At 47.2% G+C, this 18,958-nt stretch overlaps 1 protein-coding gene across 7 annotated transcripts in view; it reads right to left on the reverse strand.

Annotated features, from left to right (window-relative positions):
* FLI1 (Fli-1 proto-oncogene, ETS transcription factor) overlaps window positions 1-18,958 on the reverse strand; it is a 122,318-nt gene that overhangs the window by 23,024 nt on the left and 80,336 nt on the right. For all 7 annotated transcript variants that reach the window (XM_045783767.2, XM_087868284.1, XM_045783765.2 and 4 more), the window contains 2 exons: window positions 15,260-15,463; window positions 6,590-6,655 (listed from right to left, as the gene is read on the reverse strand). In XM_045783767.2, the coding sequence (XP_045639723.1) occupies window positions 6,590-6,655; window positions 15,260-15,463 (270 nt within the window). The remainder of the gene's footprint in view (window positions 1-6,589; window positions 6,656-15,259; window positions 15,464-18,958) is intronic.

An 18,958-nucleotide genomic window follows, 5' to 3' on the forward strand; every position in this document is an offset into this window, starting at 1 on the left:
CACACCATGTTTCTGGGGTTCAGCCTAGTGTCCCAAACATGGTAGGTTCTTAACAAATGAAGACGTGACTGAATAGGGCGTGGGCATGAATCACAGAATTTTGGTCCATTCCTGATTAAGGTACTGAGTGACTTCAAACTCCGCCACTTGTCGCTCACTCCCTGTGTGGTCTTGGCTGGACCCAGTCTTCTCTGGCCTCACATGTCTTCTGTCACATGAAAGGTTTGGCGGGGAGGATGCACAATGTTAGCATTGAATGATTTTTCATCTCTCCATTACTCTCAGAGAACTTCTTGGAGGTAGCATTTTTTTTTTCTGATTGATTACATGCAATTTCATCTTATTCCTTATGAGTTCTGCGTGTATCTCCTTAATAAGATTTTAAGCAGCTTGGACGTCTCACCGATGGTATTACCGTGCCATATGATATAGTAAGGTATCCTTCCCCACCTTTGGCACAGTGTTAGCAAACAGTAAGCCCTCAAAAATATTCTAATTATTTTGCAATAATACTACTAATTATTATAATTCATGGAGCTAACATACGGAGCCATTATTGGTATGTCAGATACCATGCGAAGTGACTTGTGAGTTCTATCTCAGCCCTGAAGGGGTCCTAAAACTGTCCTCATTTTATACACAAGGAAACTAATGCAGCAAAAATAAATGACTTGTCCAGGGTCATATGGTCCAAGGCCAGAGCTTGAGTTTCTCATCAATGTTATAATGTTGAAATAAGAGATGAACACCCGCCTTGGGTAAATTCAGGGCACTAATGGGATAATTTAATTAATTTAAATTTAAAATATTGTTAGAATGCTTGAATTAAATATGTTGAAAGGGTGAGGTGAGAAACAGCTTGGAGGGAGGAAAGAACCCAGAGACCTAAGTGTGAGCCCTGCTCTACCCTAAGACCTGGGGGACTTCCCACGAACCCCGTAATCCCTCCGGGCCTTGTTTTCATCATCATCAGTGAGAATAATCATCATACCAGCCCTGCTGTCTCACCGTGATGTTGTGAGGCGCGAATGAGATAATGGATGTGCAAATGCTCGGCAAACAATAAAGGGCTGCAAAAAAGGGCCCGTTGCTATGTGCGTGGGGGCCCCTGCCATCTGGAAATCTCCTTGAGAGAAGCCGGGCTCTTGTTAGCATGATCTTCAGCGCCAGTTAGGCATTTCTCTACAAAGGACGTGGAGAGGTAGTTGCTCCCCCCCATACTTACAGTGTAAGCAGACAGACTTTTTATCCATTAGCCAAGGCAACTGCTAGAGACGGCTATTCCGCAGGCAGACACCCGACCCGCATTCAGGTTTTGCATTCAGCAGCAGGTTCGGAAAGCCTTCCCTGGCTGGGGCAAGCAGCTCAGTGCTACACGGGCCCTTGGCAGGTTTATGAGTTCCAGGAGTTAATAAACAAGGAGCTCAATATCCTCTGACTTTTGGAGAGTCTGAGGTATTTAAACAGATCCAGCATGAGGAGCTAAGGAAATGAGGGTTTAGGCATGCAAAGCAGCTCCGAAGGAGAGATGGGCGGATCACTGCACGCTGATTGTCTGGCTGAGAGCACTGGGAGGCCCTAGGGTTTACCCCCAAAACAAGGTGGAGCTCCGACCTGCACCCCCAAACACCCTCCAACCCCACTGTGTAGGGCAGAGAGAACAGGTTTGGAGAGTCAATGGTCCTGGCTCCAGCACTCATATGTACTTGGAAAGGCCACTTAAATTCCAGACCCCCCAGTGTCCTATAAAATCGAGGTCACCTGGGTAGTGCGGTTGGTTGGGCATCCAACTCTTGATTTTGGTTCAGGTCATGATCTCAGGGTCGTGGGATTGAGCCCAGCATCGGGGTCATTTAGATACATAGAATGAGAGCGTATAAGAGGAATTTCTGAGATGTGAAGAGAGGTACTAATGCAAACTTGTCAAAATCAATGATAACTGTAACATTGTCAATGACGATGATGAAAAGAACAAGTCAGGATCATGGGATTCCTCCACTCAACCTGCACCTTCTCTACTGAACCATCAGGTCCTGCTCTAGGGGTCAGGAAAGGTCAAGATCAACTGCCCAGTGTATCTCTAAGAAAACCTGGTGGGGGCTCTGAGCTGGGTCCTCTCCCTCTAGTTTGTGTCTGCCCTGTAGCACAGGGCTTCTCGATTTTGGCTGCAGGTTATGACAGTAACCTGGAGAGCTCCAAAAAATTCCCAATGTCCACGTGTCACTCCTAGCTGTTCCAAGTTAATTGGTCCTGTGTGGGGCCTAGGCATCAGTAATTAAAAAAATTTTTTTAAAGATTTTATTTATCTATTTGACAGAAAGAGAGCACAAGCAGGGGGAGAGGGAGAAACAGACTCCCCGCTAAGCAGGGAGCCCAACGTGGGGCTCTATCCCAGGACCCCGAGATCATGACCTGAGCCAAAGGTAGGCAGACACTTAACCGACTGAGCCACCCAGGCACCCTTTATATATATATATATATTTTTAATTTAAATGTCTTGTTTTTTTATTGTGATAAAACATCCTAAAAGAATTGACCATTTTGACTATTTCTTGGTATGCATTTCAGTGGCATTAAGCACGTTCATTGTATAACCCCCACCATTGGAACTTTTTCAGTTTTCCAAACTAAAACTCTGCACCCATTCAACGACAGCTGCCCATCATCCCCCTCCTCCCAGCCCCAGTAACCACCATTCTACACCCTGTCTCTATGGCTCTGCCTATCCGAGATGCCTCATAGGAGTAGAGCCGTATAATATTTGTTCTAGGGCACCAGTATCTTTAAAAAGCTCTCCAGGTGATTCTCTGTGCAGTTGAGACCAGAAGGTAACGCCAAGCAGAGGTTGTGTATGAATTCATCTTTGGGAAAAGCGAACAGGACAGGGCATGGATGGAGATGATAGTGGGAAAATTGGGGGTAGGGGGACAGGACAAAATAATGGGGAAAATTTCAAATCTCTGCTGAAACAACATTTAGGCCAGATATTGTCTGCGTGGACATCCAGCGAGAAGGGACGAGCTGTATGTTTCAGGGAGACCATCTGGAGCAAGGAAAGTTTGAATCCTACAACCTGGGTTTGAGTCGTTGCGATGCTGTTGACTAGCTGTGTGCTCTTCAGTGAATGGTTTCGTATTGCTGAATCTCTATCTGCAAACTGGAGAGGATCTTAGCTACCTCTCAGGGATGCTGCCAGGCCAAAAGCAGAAGCAAAGCTTGTGAAAGTGTCAACGGCATTACAAAATCCTCTCTGGACGACAGTCAACAGTCATGGCTGCTACTGTAAATGGGTAACAATTGCTTCCCTCCTACTTTATTTTTTCAAGTGCATTAGCCTTGAGAAGTAAAGGTCAAGAGAGCACCACTGTTTTAACTGGGGCCAATCTGTGACTATAGAATACTTAATTTAAAGGGGCTTACAGACTGTTATAAATTAATTTTTAAAAATCAAGTCTTACTTCCTGGGCACAAATAACCCTTAGAGAGTGCAATCATTTTCGAGAGACAAGCTGGAAGGGTGATTATGCCATTTTTAAAGCAAAAAGGCATTCTAATTTGATAAGTGAATTGAAGAAACACTAATAGACGTCATCTCCTCAACTTCTTTCCTTTGTGCTTGATGCTAGCACCTGCCCTTTGTGAAGCACCACACACACACACACACACACAGAGCTCTGGTGCTCTTGACGTACTCTGGGTTTGTTTGGGGCTATGTATGTTTCTCATTCAAACAAAATGGAACCAAGGTTGCACTGTGTCTTCTCTTTATTTTTCCATTTAATATTTTAAGTAATAAAGATAGAGAAAAAGCATGCACACATGAGAGAGAGAGAGGGAGAGAGAGAGAGGGATATGGGGAGGAGGGTGAAAAGGAAGGAGAGAGAAGCCTGATTAGCTTTGTCTTGCTAATGCACTTTGTTTTGTGGGTGATGGGCCTTTCAGACAGATTCAGACCACCTCACAAGGGGGGAGGCTACACAGAAGCAAGACAGCTCAAGTGGAAAGCTTTACTGGGGACAAAAGACGCACCTGCAAGGCACAGACTTAATGGTCTGTAGAGGCCAGGGCCGATGTTGGGAGATAAATGCTCCGCACCACCTGAATGAGGTCCTGGCAGCATGCGTTTGCCTGGATACTAGAGTTAATTTATTTCAGAAGAGGGTGGTTGCCCAGCAAGAGCGAGCTATTCCTGCACGAAGCCTGAATAAGCCCACTGGCATTACAAATGCACGGCCGCCTGTACACAAAAGGGCCAAGGAAAGGAAATGCAGTGTGGTAGGTAGAGGCGAGAGGCTGAAAGCTAAGACCCCTGGAGGAGTAATGAGTTGCTTATCAATGCAGTTCAATTCAGACTTGCTTCTAAATGAAAATCTGTATTTTAAGCCCAATATCAGATATTCTCTTATTGGCTCTGTCCCAGAGCCTCACTGGTGGCCAGCAGGCTTTAGCCTGTAGAATGAAAGGAACTTTGAAGGATCCCCCTTCCTTCTTCTTTCCTCCCTTTCCTTTCCTCCAGTGCTTCCTTTCCGCTTGCCCCCTTCCTTCCAAGAACTGGATCCTTATCTACAAATGAAATTAGCTAAGTACACCAAATCACAACAGAGGGGCCCTGAATGAAGGCAGAGCCCTCACCCGGGGCTCTACGACTTCTCTTTAGAAGTCAGGTGCTCAAGAGTCAGGGCTTGACTCCTCCTGATTTAGTTCGGTCCTTTTATTAGACAGGAAACAAAGATTCAGGGCATGAAGCGATTTCCCCAAACGAAGACAAAGATGCCCTGACCTCCAGTCTGATGTCTGTCACTATAATACATTTCCCTCATGACAGACGTCTGCAACACGACGTTAAACAGGTCAGCAAGCAACATGTGGCTTGGGCTGCAGAATGAGTCAATATAACCTTCGTTTTCATGGCAAAATTCAAAAAATCTGATTTGGAAAGGAAAACGGTAGCATAAAAAGGACTAACCCTGGGTGGGGCGGGGGGGCGGGGGAGAGGAAGCAAACGAAACCACAAAAGTTTAAAAGCAGATTCACCACGTTATATATTCCTTCCTCCACATTTTCTGGTCATCGTCTGATTAGAAATTGCTAACAGCGAACACAAAGTCCTATGTGCTCAAAGGTGTGACCGTGGCCAAGACACCCACAGGCATTATGGGTCTGCCTCCTCCGTAACCTGTGAGCACTCTTAATCAAATGGTCTCTAAGGCTTTTCTCTTAGAAGAGCTTTAAGTTTCTCTGAAAAATAATGCTGTGCTGTACCACACGGCACCTGTACCGAGAACTTCTGCCCTCATTCATTCTCTATTAGAGCAGATGGACATCACAGAAAAAGTAATAAAGTAGGAAGCCAAGGAAGAGAGCACGGCTGCCGTTCTCCTATTCGCTCCTTAAGCCTCCCCTCAATATTCCCCTCCTCCATGGATTTTTTTTTTTTTTTTTTGCCTTGGGCTGATTTTTTTCACTTAACATATTTTTCTCCCTTAAACCAGGTACCATGAATTATTCACTTGTTTAAATGCCTGGAATCTAAAGCAGTATCTGGAGCAATAAATCCTCACAATGGTCCATAAATAAGATGCTGAGAAATGCTATTATAATAAAATCCTCACTAGCAAAAAATCATTTGTTGAGGTTGTTTTCTGCCTCTCTCAACCAAACCAAACCAACTAGACCAAATCCCCAAATCACCACTTTAAAAATGAATTGGCATTGCTAAAATTTGTGAGGGGAAAAACAACCCTTAAAATGTGGCTTTGCAAGAATCCTTAAAAAGAAATCTTCATCTCATTATCTTCAATGGAGGAAGGCGCTGACTTCCAGCTCTGAAAGGGAGCAGTGCTCCGAGAACAACCCCTTTTATTTCATGGTGTAACAACTTCAAGTCCTATCTTTGATATTATTACAAGATATTTAAAAACGTTGCTCTATTTTTGCAGCTAGTGCAAGTGGGATAAGGTTTGGCTTCTTGCCTTGTATGCTAGAAAAAAACACAAGAGATTTGGTGCTTGCAAATTAACAAAGAGAAACCTCAATAAAATGAGTTGGGAGGCCAGAAAGGGGAACCCAGAGGGGGGCCACTACCACTCAAATGTAAGTTACAGGAAGAATTGTCAATTACGGACTTCCACAGATGTGTCAATTACCTACCACAACAGAAGACTCTCCAGCAGGAAAGAATCATCAGTTACAGGCCCCAACAGGAAAGATGTAGGTTGCCTCTCTCCTATAAGAAATCCGCTACCCCTGAATCTCAGCCAATGAGACAGTCATCACCTTGAGCTCTTAACTTTTCTCCTCTGGACTTCCATTCAAAAGAACTCCTCCCAACTTCCTCCATCTTCTCCATAAAATAATGTTCCTCTCCTTTGTTTGCTGGGCTTACCTATGGTTTTGCCATAGCATATTTATCCAGAATTCCTATTCTCTGCTATTCCCAAATAAACCCATTTTTTTTCTGGTAAAATAACCACCAGTTCTATTTTTAAGGTTAATGGTGCACAGATTTGGGGGTGCCTGAACCAGTCTTAACAGCACGGAATGGTGCCACACCTGGTACTGAAGAAAATGCATGAGAGAACAGACTCACCTTCTTTGACACTCAGTCGTGAGGATTGGTCTGTGTGGGAGGTTGTGTTATAGGCCAACAGTGAACCTGTAAGGCAAAGCAGAAGCTGGTTATAACAAGACGTTCTTCTGAGATCAAGAACAGAAGATGGAATGAGAAGGGATTGGGGAGGGGAATAGACGGGGTGTAGGGAAGAGAGACAGATGGCTCCTTGCAAGAAAGAAAGAGTTACTGGAATCCATCTTGGGGGCAAGGTACTGGATTCCTGGAGTTCCCCTGAGAGTAAGTTAGGACAGAACACTTGCGGGTGGGATACGCATAGCCCTCCCCAGCAGGCACGTTAATGATTCGAAGTTCTTGGGTGTCCACACCATGACATGGCAGGAGCACGGGACTGGGAATCTCACTGTGGGACCATGGGTAAATCTAGATTTTGATTTCTTCAGCGGAAAAATGAAGGAGTTAAACTATAGCCAGAGTTGGCAAGCTTTTCTTATAAAGACCAGATAGTAAATATTTTAGGCTTTGTGGGTTAAATACAGTCTCTGTTGCACATTCTTTTTTGTTTTTGTTTTGTTTTGTCCATGGGCCAGAGTTGGCCAGATTTGGGCAGATTTGGGCAGATTTGGCCTGCAGTCTGTCGTTCTACCACACCCTGGAGGAGAAGCTATGCAATTCCTGCTGCTATGATACCCTGTGGGTTTAAGGACAGGTCCTTTTACTGGTGGGTGAGCTCCTTGGATATTATTCCTTGTCGGTGGAGGGGAGTGTTGGCAGTTGGGAAGGGGCACGGGGCGGGGGGGGGGGGGGCAGGTGGCGGGAGTTCCAGCAGCTACTCTTGCCTTCCTTTGCAAATGTCTAGGAGAATACAACTGAAGTGAGGCATGGGACGTTGAACCTTCTGTCATCCCAGAGGCCGCTATACAGTCTCTTAAAATTGAACTTGAACGTGTAAACTACTGATTTGAGGCCCTCGTCTACGAATTTTCAGGAACGATAGTTTTTTGTGCTGCATGTAAAAATTCCCCCTTTCCCCTAAAATTAAGCTTGTTCCTTAGTTTCAAAAGAATCCAGGAATTTTGTTTTATAAAATGCAGGCATTTTTGCAGTTCCTGAGCTTCTCCTGGGGAAAACTCTGAAGTGCTTTCAAAGACCAGGGCTGGGATACGCTTTTACAAAGGACGCGATAAGCCTGCCAGGAGGTGTTTGAGGCTGGGGAAGTCTTTGAAAATTTTCCCTTCTCTGTGCAGACGGGTGGCTGACTTGGGTGCCAGGGCTGAGGACAGGGGATGGGCTGTCAGACGATCCTATTTTTAGTCTCCAGTCATGGCAGGGAGGCCGGCTGGAGCTGCTGCCTCACCCAGCTGTGGGCGTTTGGTTGTGTGCCTCAGAGAAAATGCGTCCCTTCCAGGCCAGACGACGAGGGAGAAATTTTTATAAGAATCCCCCAACTGCCTAGCACCGACGACTTCTGGCTTGGGCAACTGTCACTTCTAGCCCCCCAAACAGCTCCAGACAAAAAAAGAGGAGGGGTGGAGGTGGTATTGAGACCACAGTATGCCAAAGCGTGGACACGTGCACACCGTTTTAGAAATGAGACCAGTCTCGGGCGCCTGGGAGGCTCAGTCGGTGAAGCGTCTGCCTTTCGCTCAGGTCATGATCCTAGGGTCCTGGGATCGCATCCCGCATTGGGCTCCCTGCTTGGCGGGGAGTCTGCTTCTCCCTCTCCCGCCACCCCTCCCCCTTGCTCGTGTTCTCTCTCAAATAAATAAAATCTTAAAAAAAAAAAAATAGAAATGAGACAGTCATGTGCATGGAATATCCCAAGAACCAGATGCGTTTGGTCAGCCCCTTCTCCAAAAATATCAAGGACCAAGTGAGGCTGGGACAATCTCATTTCTTTTTTTTTTTTTTTTTAAAGATTTTATTTATTTATGTGACAGAGAGACAGCCAGCGAGAGAGGGAACACAGCAGGGGGAGTGGGAGAGGAAGAAGCAGGCTCCCAGCGGAGGAGCCTGATGTGGGACTCGATCCCGGATCGCCAGGATCACGCCCTGAGCCGAAGGCAGACGCTTTTAACGACTGCGCTACCCAGGCGCCCCGGGACAATCTCATTTCATTATGGTTGTTATGCAAATGAGACTTGAAAGTTAGACCTGCCTCTTACCACTTACTAGCTTTGTGACCTCCATCAATTTACCTAATCTCGCTAAGCCACAGGTTCCTTCTATATAAAATGGGCTAATAATAACATCCACTTAACACGGTTGTTGCGAGGATTGAATAAAATAATACGTGTCAAGTGCTCAAAAAAGATCTTGGTTGCTAGTGAGTGTTCAGTAAATGCTAGCTGTTATCATGACTATTTTTACATCCCTTCTCCCACAGACACCACAATGACATACAATAAACCCTTTGTAAAAGAGCTTGCTGAGAGTTCGTCTTGTGCTCTGGACCTGGAGTTATGAATGGGTTCTGCTGCAATAAGAAATAACCCTCCATGACTGGAAGGAGGTTAAGAAATAGAACCAAACGTTCCAAGGGAATAGAAAAAAAGGGGTCTCAGGAGTAAGACCAAGAATGTCTGCCTCTCTGTCCCCGACATTCTCTCCCTCAGGCTGAAACCTCACGGCTGGAGCAAATAAAGAAAAATGATGGTCTCAGAGGAGCAAACTGCCTGAGTCATTAGTGCAGATTTAGCTGAGAGCACGAAGCTTAGATAAACCACATTTATTAAATTTTCCCCTTGCTGAAAGTTCTTCTTTGGGCGCAGATGAATTCCACAGGAAACTCCCAGAAAGCCGAGAGAAAGGGTCGTTTGACCCCTGCAAAGCTTGCATGAAATACATATTTCATGGTAACCTAGGAAAAGGATTTTGCCCTGAAGACCGTTCTTGGTTCAAGTTTCACTGCTGGAAGGAGGGGCGGTTAGGGGCAGCTGGCCTCCCTCCCCAGGGACCAACATCCCCTTTTCTTCTCCAATTTTTATTTGACAAGTTCTTCAGGCTACAGACGATGGCAGAGTACGCGCGTTTCTTATGGGACTTTGTTCTGATTCAAGAAGGTCCTTCCTGGAGCCTGGCCTCCCACTCTGTGGCTTTGGATTTTTTTTTTTTTTTTTTTCTCCTGCTTTCAGGCTCCTTCTGTGCGGGGCTAATGGCTAACTGAGCTCCTAATCTTTCCTGACCCCGTCCTGTCCTAGCGAACAGGCTGTGATGGGAGGAGGGAAGCCAACACTCTTGAATGAAGTAAGCACCAGACACTTTCTATCTCTTCTCTCACTTAATCCTTACACGAGCCCTGTGAAGCCAGCATCAGGTCCTTCTCCTTTTACAGGTGAGAACATCAGCATTCGAAGAAGTCAAGTAATTTGCTCAGGGCCACAGAGGCAGAAAGCCCAGGAAGCAGGATTCCCATACTGGTCTAGCTACAGAACCTGTTCTCAGTCCAGCAGACCCCACAGCCCTCAGGCTAAATCTAAGAAACAGACAAAACTCACCTATGGTGTTGGGAATCAAGACAGTGGTTACCTTTGTGGAGGAAGAAGGAAAGGTGATGGAGAAAAGGTACAAGGAGGCTTCTGGTCTTTTCCTTGACCTTGACCTGGGGGTGCTCATACAAGTGAGTGGATTCCCTTTGTGATAGTTGAGTTGTACATTTATGCTTTTTGCTTGACTGTATACTTCAATGGAAATGTGTATTTGTTTGCTTACTTACTGTTATTAATGTATGCATGCGAATATATATATATATATACATGCACTAATTCGGGGCCCCGAAAAGCATGAAGAGGCTGCTGAGAATGGAGCCCCCCCAAAGTGAAAGCATAAGGAAAAAATAATTTTCCAGTTTGGAGTCCCTCCGTCACTGGATATTGTATTAGGAATCTTCAAGAAGATGGAAATGAACAGAGTGAGGCTTAGCAGGGGTGAGGTAGCGCCCCAACAATGGGGCTTTCTTTAGCGCTCAAGTCCCCCCACCTAGCCTGCTCTTCATCTGGGACACCTGGAGCAGGGAGACAAGGGGCCAGCCGGTGCCAAAGCCTTTGTCTCCTGCCCGAAGCCTACTGACTGCGGCTCTCCCTTTCTCTGGGCTGCAGTGCATGGGCGGGGGTGGGAGGAGGGAGCAGGGAAATAAGGCTCCATGTTCCAACCACAGGCCCGGCTGACTACAGATGGGAGTCCAGGGAAAATCTGGCCTTTTGTTGTGCCTGAATCCTGTTCTCTTTTACTGGTCAGACCCTGGTCTGGAAGGGATAATACTTCACCAGCTTGATTGCCCGGACCCATCACCTTTGCCCGGCCCTCTGAGGCTGCAGGGTGGGGAGGGGGGGGAATGCCACAGAACGCAAAATGTGTTTTCCATTAAGTTTAAATTAAAAATGGGAATCAAGATAGATACCTTTTCTGCAGTCTCCCTGTCACACAATATATTTCCTTCTCTGGTGCCACCACGATTGAAAAACACAGTGTCTTAGTATTTTTCACGGGTCCGACTCAGAAATACCTACAGAGCACAACTTTTTGTAAAATAAAAAAAGACTCCTTTTCCTTCTCCTGTCTCTGGCCACCCCAAGCCCAGGAACTTCTGGGCTCCCAGAAACCCCAACACCCACCCCCCCCCAGGGGCCCTGAGTCTGAGCTGCCAATCCGGACGGGCTGTCACTTCCTCTGGGGTCCGGCCCCGCCGTGCCTTGTGATGGCCCAATCTCACTTCCCTCAGCCCTCCGACGGTAAATACAGCCCCTGCCAACCAGGGTGTGCCCGACAGAGATATTGGCCGGGGCCGCTGGTCAGGTCCAGGGTGTGGGGCGGCGCCGGGAAGAGAGAAGGAGAGGGTTACTGTGGTGATAGGTTTGGCTTTAATCTGCCTCATTCCAGGAGGCCACGGGGAAGTTTCGGAAAGCATTTATCTCTTGGTACAAATGAAAACAGAAAATGCTGTGGGGAAAGTGGCCTGGCCCTCCACAGGAAAGCCCCACGGGAGAAAGGCTCATTCTAACGGGGAGAAGGGAGGTTGGTTCCCCATCTGTCTTGGATCCTCTCACGTCTGAGCATGAGGCTGTGAGCCTGGCTTCAGAGTGGGACTTAGGAGGCCTGGGTCTTAGCTACCAGGCTGCTCTCCACTGGCTGTATGCCTTTGAACCAGTTTCTGAAGCCCTCTAGACCTCAGTTGCTTTGACTTTAAAATGGGGATTAGAGATAGTTGTCCACATGGTGTCCACAAGGGGGCGTCCAGTCCACGTGCAGTGAATGGCACCTGGGGAGATGCACACCCGGGCCCTGTTGTCCCCAGGAGACTCCAGAATCATCCAAAGTACTATGGGTATCCTCCCTGGACCCCGCCCTCACCAACTTCCTCCCCTTTCCAGTGTGAGTGAAGTTACAGAGGGCGGGCATAGGGTAGGGCCACTCTATCTGGGACAACTGAAAAGCCAAGGTATGGAAAATAAGCACCTCCAAGAGCCCAGATAAATCCTAGCATGTCAGGCCATCAGTCAGGGCACCCTGGAAAATAACATTTTAAAATGTGAGTTTGCTATTTAACACTGAAAGGTGGAGCTCGCCTCCCAGACAACCAGAATCAATACTCAAGCACCTTTAGTCCACGTGTGAAATGGATGCCCGAGCTTCTTATCCTACAAGGTTTCCTTTTTTCTGTGGAAGTCCAGAAAGATCAGACACTTTGGAGTGACGAGAGGGCCTCCGACGTTCTTCTGCTGACTTTCCTTAGCCCCTACCACACCTCCTCCAACTCGGCTCTTTCCCTTTCACCTCTTGCCAAAGTGGGTATGTTTGAACCCCAACCCCCTCCTCGGCAAAAGGACAGATGACAAAGCACAAGGAATTAGCACCCCTTTCCCTGCCTCAACTCAGCTGCCCCAGCCTCTGTCCCCAAAGCACTGGCCTCCCTGCCTCAGCACAAAACATCCGCTGGAAGTTAAGTCTGGAAAAACAATAAAGTGTTTGAAGGCAGGGAGTTCCCAGCCATCATGAGAGCAGACAGTCACCAGGCACATGGCCTCCTGGCAGGGGTCTTAGCTGCCTACCCACCCCCCAACACAGAGGGTCCCAGACATAGGCTACCATGCGAAGCTAGACACCAGTTGAAAAGAAGCATGAATCAAGGTTTTTTTCCCCATGAAAGTGGATCATTTTAAGTCTAGGTTCCTCAAAAGGCCTTTAGACGATTACAATACTATGTTGGGGCAATTTTTTTTTTTTTTTGAACCTTCATACAGGATTTTAATTTTGGCCTCTGCAGGCAAACGTGGTTTTTATATCAGCGCACAGAGCACTTCATATTTAGCTGTTTCGTTCAACATTGTATCAACTACGTACCTTGTTCCATCTCCTCTTCACCCTGGAAATTTGCTACACTAATAAGCTCCTTTCTGGAAACTTCATATTTTTATTGCTTTGGGGCACCTTCCTCAATATCTACAAACATTTTTTAAAAGAAAGAAGGAAAGCCGCAGCAACGCACGTTTTTTTCTTGCCCTGTTCCCTGTACCCCCAAAACACCAAACCTCTGGCCTCCACTGCTTCACGACCTGCTCACTCCTTTGCCCCTTAGTTATCTGCGCCCCTCTGTCAAGGCTACCATGGACCCCCTTATCAAATGACAACTAGGCCTTTGGGGCAGGTGCTGGTCTTGCTTCAGGGTCTGTGGCTTGGGTTCTTCTGTGGTAGGAAATCCTAGTGGGGGCTTGGGTTGCTTATGAATCTGCCCGAAAGCAGGCCTGGGGAATCACATGGCATGAAGGGGCTTTCCCCCACGTCAAGTCAGAATGTGCTCCAACATCTCCCCAACAAAGGTATCTGCCATGGAACCCCAAATTACTGGTCCCTTAAAGGGTTTGGAAGTGCTGTCCCTGATGCTGCTGTCCGTCTATTCTCCCACAAACGAAGTAAAGCGGCCAGTGACTCCTGGACCGCCCCCATCTGATGTGGGAAGAAGCAGAAAGGTAGGCTTCATGGGCCTTCTTGCTTTGCTGGTCTCTGCTTCTCAACGCCCAGCTTCTGTCGCTCGCCCCCACCCCCTGCCCGGTCTGGCTAGCATCACGGCAGGACTCTGCGCAAAGAACTTTTTAAAAAAAAATTCCATAAACACTTGAAGTTGAGAAATACAGATCATTAGAAACTGTTAATTCTCCAAAGCTCAGGAAAAACTGGGTAGAGAATCGCCCCCTTTTCTGAACTTGTTGTTTCTTGGGCTGACCTCATGTTGCAGCAAGACTCAGACATGAGGTAACCGCTCTGGTGTTAGCATACACTGCATCAGCCACGCTCTCTCGCTGGTTACCAGACGCCTCGGAGAGGTGACCAGAAAGCCCGGACGCACCAGTGGAAACTTCCAAAGGCATTTTGAAAATTTTTAAATTTTATAGCCAGCATGTGTTGCTCCCACGTCGTGCACTGTTGTAGCATGAGGCAGAAGATTACAGAGAGGGTGAGTCTGAAGACCCACTGGGCGATGGGGGAGCAAATGAAGAACTAACCAACCCAGAGCCCAGGAGCCCAGGAAAGCAGCCCACAGGCAGGATCCAGAGATCTCAGCTTGGAAAGGGCTTGAAAATCAGCAAGCTGCTTCATTCCAAAGCTTACCTCCTGCAAGATGCCCGACAGCCTCGGCTTCGGACAGAAGACGCTGCATCCCAGGGTTGCCCGGCTCTCCCTGCTCAGGGCTGACTGTTACAAAGCCCCCTTGTAGAAAAAGCCCACATCTGTTTTCCTGCAGCTTCAATGCCCTGATCTCAGTACCATCTTTTCTGGCCACAGACAAATCCTTCAATACTTGGGGTCATTGATATACCACTGGGTCTGGATTTCTGATGAGGATTTGGGGCTGAGGTTATTAGCCTGCCTGAAAAAATTCTGTTCCTATCTCTGTGTATGTTTAAGATCAAATGAAATTCATATGAAACTGATGGGAGCCGGGTGCCTGAGAACTCTCATACTGGATAAACTTTTGAGCGACAACATACTTTCTATCATAAAATCTTTTCCCAAGCTCTTTTCCTTCTCGCTGTGCCAGAAGAAAGTGTCCAAGAGACCCTCGTGCACCCAGAGCCTCTGCTGTGCTCCCTGTTTGGCTAGCAAGGGTGTGTAGCTAGCAGCCAGCAAAGGTGGGGTTTGGGTGTGCCAGAGTGACCCCAAGGATAAGAGGAAGTTAATGTGTAAATTTTCAAAACCTTAAATCCTAAATCCATGGATCTAGAGTTTACTGGAGGAACTTTAAATCATTGTGCAGGAAAATCCCAGCCAGGGTATCCATCTATTTATAATTACAGGGCAAGGCAGTTTCTGGAAAGGGGTTCTCATGGAAACAGTGTGACTACACTCTGGCAGACCCCACTGGGTCACAGCTCCCTACTTTTTCTCCATTCCTTACTGTGCTTCCCTTGACATGACAGGACTGGGTCATTCAGGGCCTGTAGGAGCCAAGGTGACCTTGGCAACTTCACAGGCCCTGACTGGGGCTCCTGCAGCATTTGCCCAGCCTAACCTGACTGGGGGGCAGGGAGAAGAAGAAGAAGAAGAAGCAGAACCAGTTTCCTCTTCCTGGATTGGCTGCATGGGAAATCAGTCTTCATTTGGGGCGGGCCTTGCAGAGTCTCCTCTCAGCCTGGGGCTCCACCCGCGCAGCGTGGGGTGGCTCCCTGGACCAGACACAGACAGGACACTTACTTTCCCTGAGATAACTGAGATGTGACAGCAGCACTTCGGTGTTGTAGAGGGAAGTGGCTCGGAGGAAGTCCTCCTTGTTCATTTTACACAGTTCCTTGCCATCCATGTTTTGGAAGAAGGACGTATCGATCTCCATCAAGCCATACTCCTTTATCGCCCACTCCAGCCACTGCCGCACGTGCTCCTGAGTCCACAGCGTGGGGTCTGCAGGCGAGACGACCTGTTAGCAAGGGCCGGGCCGCCGGGATCCCCTCCCCTTCATGAAGGCTGGGTAGACCCTCTCTCTCTCCGTCCCTCCCTCTCCTCACCCTCTTCCCCCCACCCCCCGCACCCCTCTCTGGCTCCCTCTCCCCCTCTGTCCCCCAGGGGGAAAGTGGGTTCCCGCCCAGATGGTTCCCTTCTAGATCTCCCCATCTGGCTGTTCCACATCCGGCACTGCCTGAACCACTTAGCCCTTTGGGGAGGCTCTTAGATGTCTCCCTAGGCATCCCGACAGAACATTCTCTTTAAAGTTTCTGCAGGGCAATTAAAACCTTTGCCTGAGAAATGGTGGCATCAAAATGAAAGTATACACAGTTCCACGGACCCAGGGACCAAAGTCTCTGGAAAGGGAAACCATCTGCATCTCAAGAACGTTAATGATTTCACGGAAGAACACGGATCTCTCAGATGGCTACAGAAAAGAACACATATGTATACGCTCTGACTGCAATTCCATCTGCACGGCTGGAAAACCCAGCGGTGTTAGCCTTTAACATAAATCCAACCTGGGTTTTCTCCTTGCGGAGACAGCTGTGCTGAAATCTCTACCAGATCATCCCCCAAACGTTTTTATGATATTTAAGTCCCCAAAGATGAGAAAAAGTATTGGAGAGAGAAAACCTTTCAGGCCTTTAGCCTTTGAGTGGACATAAATACTCTAATGATTGAGGTCATCTCCAGCTAGGACCCACACAGCTCCTTTTTGGCTAGGTATGTGTGTGTGTGAAGGGGGTGTCTAATGCTGGTGATGAGTTCCAGCAAATTCCACAGCGGGTAGGGCACTTGTATCTTATCACTTATCACAGGCTGGAAGCCATCTCTTTCCTTGGTGACCAATTATTAGTAAATCCAATAAACACCTTCGATATGCCCATCATTTAAAAAAAATGCCCATCATACAAGAAAACTACCTGGCTCTTGGCCACATGAAAGATCTGTCCGTGTGAAACATTTAGGCGGGAAACCACATATGTAAGCAACAGATTTTGTGGTGGTAGTTGAAGGAGTCACGGGTGGAAGGAAATACTGAGAACTTGGAGAGTCAAAGAAGGCTTCCTGGAGGAGAGGAGGAGACTTGATATTGTAGGTCAGCTGTCTCCCCCCAGCTTCTACTGGGCCTGCTTTATTATTAGCATGTCTACTTGGTAGGAAGATCTATGCTGCTTCTCAACCCCCTCACCCTCTCATTTTAAGAGTCTGCAAAGGTTCTTGGCAAAAATGGGGACCAGGTTTGAATGATTAGGAATGACCATGGGAAAGGAAGCAAGGTTCCGTTGCCTGCCTCACACCACATGCGAATCCCCCAACACTTTTACTCAGAGCTTCTGCTGATTGCCCTCATTTGCCATGGGTTCGCCATTCCTCCTTAATTTTTATATGTGAGTATCTGGATGGCAGGGGCTGAATTTGCTTTGCAAAGCGTCCAGCCTCCGCCCATGTGTGGGAGTGGTTGCCTTACTGGTGCTGGAGGTGCAGAAGCTGGCAAGAGAGGGGAGGGTAGAATCTGGAGTTATGGGTCACATACTGCTGTGACCTCAGATTTGGGGTGCCTACTATCTGCACCCCATATTTGTGCAGCTGCCCCACATGTCCCATTTTTCACATATCTAGAAAATCCAGCAAAATGGCTTTTATCTTCATTTTACGATAGAAAACGGAGTTTCGAAAGGTTAAGTCCCTAACTCAAACTTAAGTCTTTCCTAGGACTTCGCTTAGTGGAGGGGGTGGGTTGCCTTGACCGGAAGCCCCTCCTCTTGCTGTTTCAGGATCCTGCCTTAACTCACCTGTGAGCTGTTCTGCTATTATGCCAAATAACAGAGCTCCTCCTAAACGTTCATTGTACAAGTCCATATATGCATCTCTCTCTCTCTCAGATCAATTTCTTGGTTTGTTTTCCTCTTTTACTCCCCAGAAACAATTAGGCACAGGCCATTGGTAAATGGAAATATTTTGCACCTTTTCAGAATTCTAAAGAAAAATGGCACAGGTGGGGCTTGGGTTACATAGCATTTTATTTCATCTGATCTCCTTGGCTTCTCCTAATTCCTCACCTTTAGTATTCAAGACCTCAAATTCAATTTTACACCGTATATTTAATTTACTTTATTATTTCCTTTCTTGCTTTGGGCTCTATCACAATATTATTTCTCTCTCTCTACAGCACAATGAATTATAAATCTTCCACTCTGGATCATGCTAAACTCTTCCAAATGTATTTCCTGGATGATTTAGTCCGAGTTTCTTCCCATCTGAACCTGAAACTGGTGATTAACCAGGGCCCTCGTTTATACTTGTCTTAAAATCCCACCATAAATTCAATCAGTTGTTCCACAAATGTTTTATTGCCTTGATTTGTGGAGTCACCCAAATGAGACTTTCCCTCATGTCCGGGAGGCTGGCCTGGAGGAATCCAAAATGTCTGAGGAAAATGTTTAAAGATCTCACCAGAGGTAAAATAATGAAGTAAATCCATAGCTAGTGAATTCATTACAAGAAATGCTTGAAAAACCCTATGATATGAATTTACGCTAGTATCACGATTACTGCTATGGTTACCTTGGTCCACTGAGGACTGCCATTTTGATATCCCTTTTGAAAGCATTTTGATACCAATTCAGAGGTGAAGGTCAACCGAGCAGTCTGGCCATGTCTGCCCCCTCTCACCTCCCAAGAGTGACTGCTGAAATGAGATGGTTATCGACATTTGGTTCAGAGACAATCTCTGATCCCCTACGTCTTCGGTGCTCAAGACTGCCTTCCTGTGCTGGCCACTGTTCGGGGAAGTGGGGCAGTTTGATGCCAGATGAGCAAAGGCCTGGTGAGGCTTGGCTTTGCTTAGGGGAGAACAGGGAGGTTCCCACCACGTCAGCTCTACTACTGTTTCATCGTCCGCTTCTTTGATGAGAAGGGAGCAACATGGTTTTCTTGGACCTTACCAATGTACCTGAGCTAAACTTTCCTGCTGTCCTGAAGGAGGGAGGAGCTCAAACGTTAGATGATAGTAGTAATGGAATGTAGAGAAAGCAGTTCACATGGTGCCTGGCACCCACAAAGTGCTCAGCAAATGGGAGCTATTCTTCCTCTTCCTGTGTGAAGTCACACGCTTGTGGAAGAAGAAAACTCAAACTCCTTTGTGAACTCTTTTCAAGTCCTAGTGGGCGCTGTAGGACGAGTCCCCATTAGCCCAGCTTCTCCTGCCTCACTGGCTCCCGCACCTCGCAGCCCCCTCCCCGCCATCTTGAATTTGGCCCAGGATGCAGGGATGCAGCCGTATAGTCCTCAGAGATGGGGAGACACAGCTTCCCGTGGAAAATAAATACAAAAGGGCATCGGGAGGAGAGGCTCATTACAAAACCATGCCTTCCAGACCCACAAGCAAATTCCTTTGCATTACCTCAAAGAGATGTCTAATCCTTTGCCCTCAGACACAACTGCATT

This window comes from Ursus americanus, chromosome 16 (assembly GCF_024610735.1).
Source record: "Ursus americanus isolate L20-20 chromosome 16, mUrsAme1.1.p, whole genome shotgun sequence".
In the NCBI taxonomy this organism is placed as follows: Eukaryota; Metazoa; Chordata; class Mammalia; order Carnivora; family Ursidae; genus Ursus; species Ursus americanus.